The sequence below is a fragment of the Pediculus humanus genome, genomic scaffold (genome assembly GCF_000006295.1).
Source record: "Pediculus humanus corporis 1103172107520 genomic scaffold, whole genome shotgun sequence".
NCBI classification, from domain to species: domain Eukaryota; kingdom Metazoa; phylum Arthropoda; class Insecta; order Psocodea; family Pediculidae; genus Pediculus; species Pediculus humanus.
In genome coordinates this window covers 234,605-237,377 of record NW_002987136.1, presented here as the reverse complement: position 1 = coordinate 237,377, position 2,773 = coordinate 234,605, and the positions used below count along the sequence as shown (strand labels likewise).

Here is a 2,773-nt window from a genome sequence, read left to right as displayed (position 1 = left end):
AAATTTTAAAAAATTAAAAAATTTGGAAATTCCCAAAATAAAATTATTATCATTAAGCGAATGTCAATATGGGCCAAAATTAGTCGATATGATTGAGGTTTTTGTTTATTTATCCATAAAATTTTTTGTTTATAACTTTAAACTTATTATTAAATTTAATTTTTAGGCTTGCACGTCAAAAATGGCCGAAAACATTGTCGATTATGAAAATTTAAAAATTTTGGGTGATTCGTTTTTAAAATTTTCCTGTTCGTTTTTTCTATTCAAAACTTATCCATCTCTTCACGAAGGGATTTTAACAAACGTCAAAGGGAAATTAGTCGGAAATAAAAATCTATTAGATTGCGGCGTTGCCAAAAATCTACCAAATTTTATTAACGTAACGTATTTTGCGTGTGCGTGTGTGTTGTAAAAGAAATAAAGAAAAGAAAAAATGATGATGATGATGATGATTTTTTTTTTTTTTTAGACGAATGATTTTTCACCTAATTTCGATTGGAATCCACCTTTATTCAGTACACCGGAAGTATTATTAAATTATATCGTTTCAAAAAATATGGATCCGTCAATTATATCCCGTTTGGAAATACCACAAAAAGAATGTCTCACTGGTATTTTATCGGAGGAAACAATCGAATCCGTATTTATTTATATTAAATATTAATTTTAATTGTATGATTAATCGATCGATCGATCGCGATGGGGGGAATTAATAATAACAAAAATAAATAAATTTCAGAATAGAAAACTAATAGACGAAGAAGGTGTAAAAAAACTGGGTTTGGTAAAGAGTCCATTTTTAAATACCGAATTAATGAGCGATAAAACGATATCCGACGTTGTCGAAGCTCTCATCGGAGTTTATTTATTGGTAATGGCGGCTATGATTAATGATGATTTACGATTAGAAACAATAATATGTATATAATAAATAAATAAATTTTAATTAATTTAGAACGGTGGATTAGCGGGCGGTTTTAAAATACTCAATTGGTTTGGTATTTTACCGGAGAGTAATGGAACCTACGAAGAAATAATGAAAAAACCCGTTCGAGTTAACGATGTAAATGATGAAGAGTCCGCCGTTATGACGATACTCGGTGACGTTTTTTACACGGATCTGGAAGAAACTTTGGGATACACTTTTAAAAGAAAGGAATTATTATTGGAAGCCATAACTCATCCTTCGTACGTGAGAAATCGATTAACTCCCTGTTATCAAAGACTCGAATTTTTAGGGGATGCAATTTTAGGTTTTTCTTTTTTCTTTTTCCTCGTTTTTGTTCGAATTTCATGTAATTAATGTTTAATGTTATTATTATTATTATTGTTTTTTTGTTAAAGATTTTCTGGTGACTGTTTACATTCAAGAAAATTTCAAAGATATGAATCCGGGATTGATAACGGATATACGTTCAGCTTTGGTTAACAATTCGACTTTGGCTTGCCTTTCCGTTAAATACGATTTTCACAAATATTTATTATACACGAGTTCGCCATTGAATAAATGCATTGAAAATTTTGTTAAAATACAAATATCGAATAATCACGCGGTTAACGAACAAGTAATAATAATAATGATAATAATTATTGATTTTATTTATAATTAATGGCGATAGTTTAGTAAAAAGATGAAATGTAATGATGATGATAATAATTATAATTTTGTACAGGCTTTAATTACGTTGGAAGAAAATGATGCCATCATGGCTGAATCAGTGACCGTGCCAAAAGCTCTCGGTGATATTTTCGAATCACTCGCGGGCGCCATTTTTATCGATAGCGAAAATTCATTAGAAACGGTTTGGAACGTTTTTTATAAGATAATGAAAAAGGAATTGGGTTAGTTAATAATAATTATTAGTTGATTTCTTATTTAATTTATAATTTCCAATTGGATAATTTAAAATAATCATTTCACAGATGAATTCACGGTGAATCCTCCGAAGACGGCCGTACGAGTTTTACACGAAATATGCGGTGAAAAACCATTTTTCGAGTAATTTAAAAAAATTATCATCATCATCATCATCATTATTAATTATTATTATTATTGTTATTATTATTAAATTAAAATTAAAATTTTCAGGACTACGGTTTATGAAAAAGTTGTATCCGTTAAATGTTCAATTTATTATAAGGATGAGGAAATTGTCGCTCACGGATTTGGTGATAATAAAAAAGATGCGAAAAAAAGTGCTTGCAAAATGGCGTTGAAACAAATTTTCGATGGAAATTAATATATTGTTTTTTTGTAACCGGGAAAATACGCAGAAAATACGCATTTTTTATTTTTACTTTTATTAGTCTTATTATTATTGTTGTTGTTGTTACTGTTGTTATTATTATTATTACCTTATTATATTAATATTTTTTTATACGTAGTAAAAATTATTATTATTATTAATATTATTATTCAAATGAAAAATTTTAAACGTGATTTTTTCTTTTTTTTAATTTATCTATCAGATCATTATACGTTTCCCCCTCGCCTCACGCCCTCCCTCCCTCCCCCCTCCTTCACAAGTTTGATTTGAATTTAATAGTAATAATAATAATAATAATTATAGGGAATGATAAAAGAAAATTTAATTAATTTTTTTTTTTTTTTAGTTATTATTTTTTATAAATGAAAACAAATTATATTTAATAAAATTAATAATATTAAAAAATAATAATAATAAAATAATAAAATCCTACACCAATTATACAACAATTTTAAATATATATATATAATAAAAAATTACACGAAATTAATAATAATAATAATAAT

The 2,773-nt window shown here is 26.8% G+C and overlaps 1 protein-coding gene across 1 annotated transcript; it reads left to right on the top strand.

Moving 5' to 3' along the window:
* Window positions 1-181: 181 nt before the first annotated feature.
* Phum_PHUM174480 (dicer-1, putative) lies at window positions 182-2,240 on the top strand (the record flags this gene model as incomplete). The annotated part of the gene is made up of 8 exons (XM_002425064.1): window positions 182-379; window positions 470-640; window positions 740-871; window positions 956-1,253; window positions 1,345-1,565; window positions 1,674-1,842; window positions 1,924-1,999; window positions 2,090-2,240. The coding sequence occupies 8 exons, from the start codon at window positions 182-184 to the stop codon at window positions 2,238-2,240; spliced, it is 1,416 nt and encodes a 471-aa protein (XP_002425109.1).
* Between the last annotated feature and the right edge of the window lie 533 nt (window positions 2,241-2,773).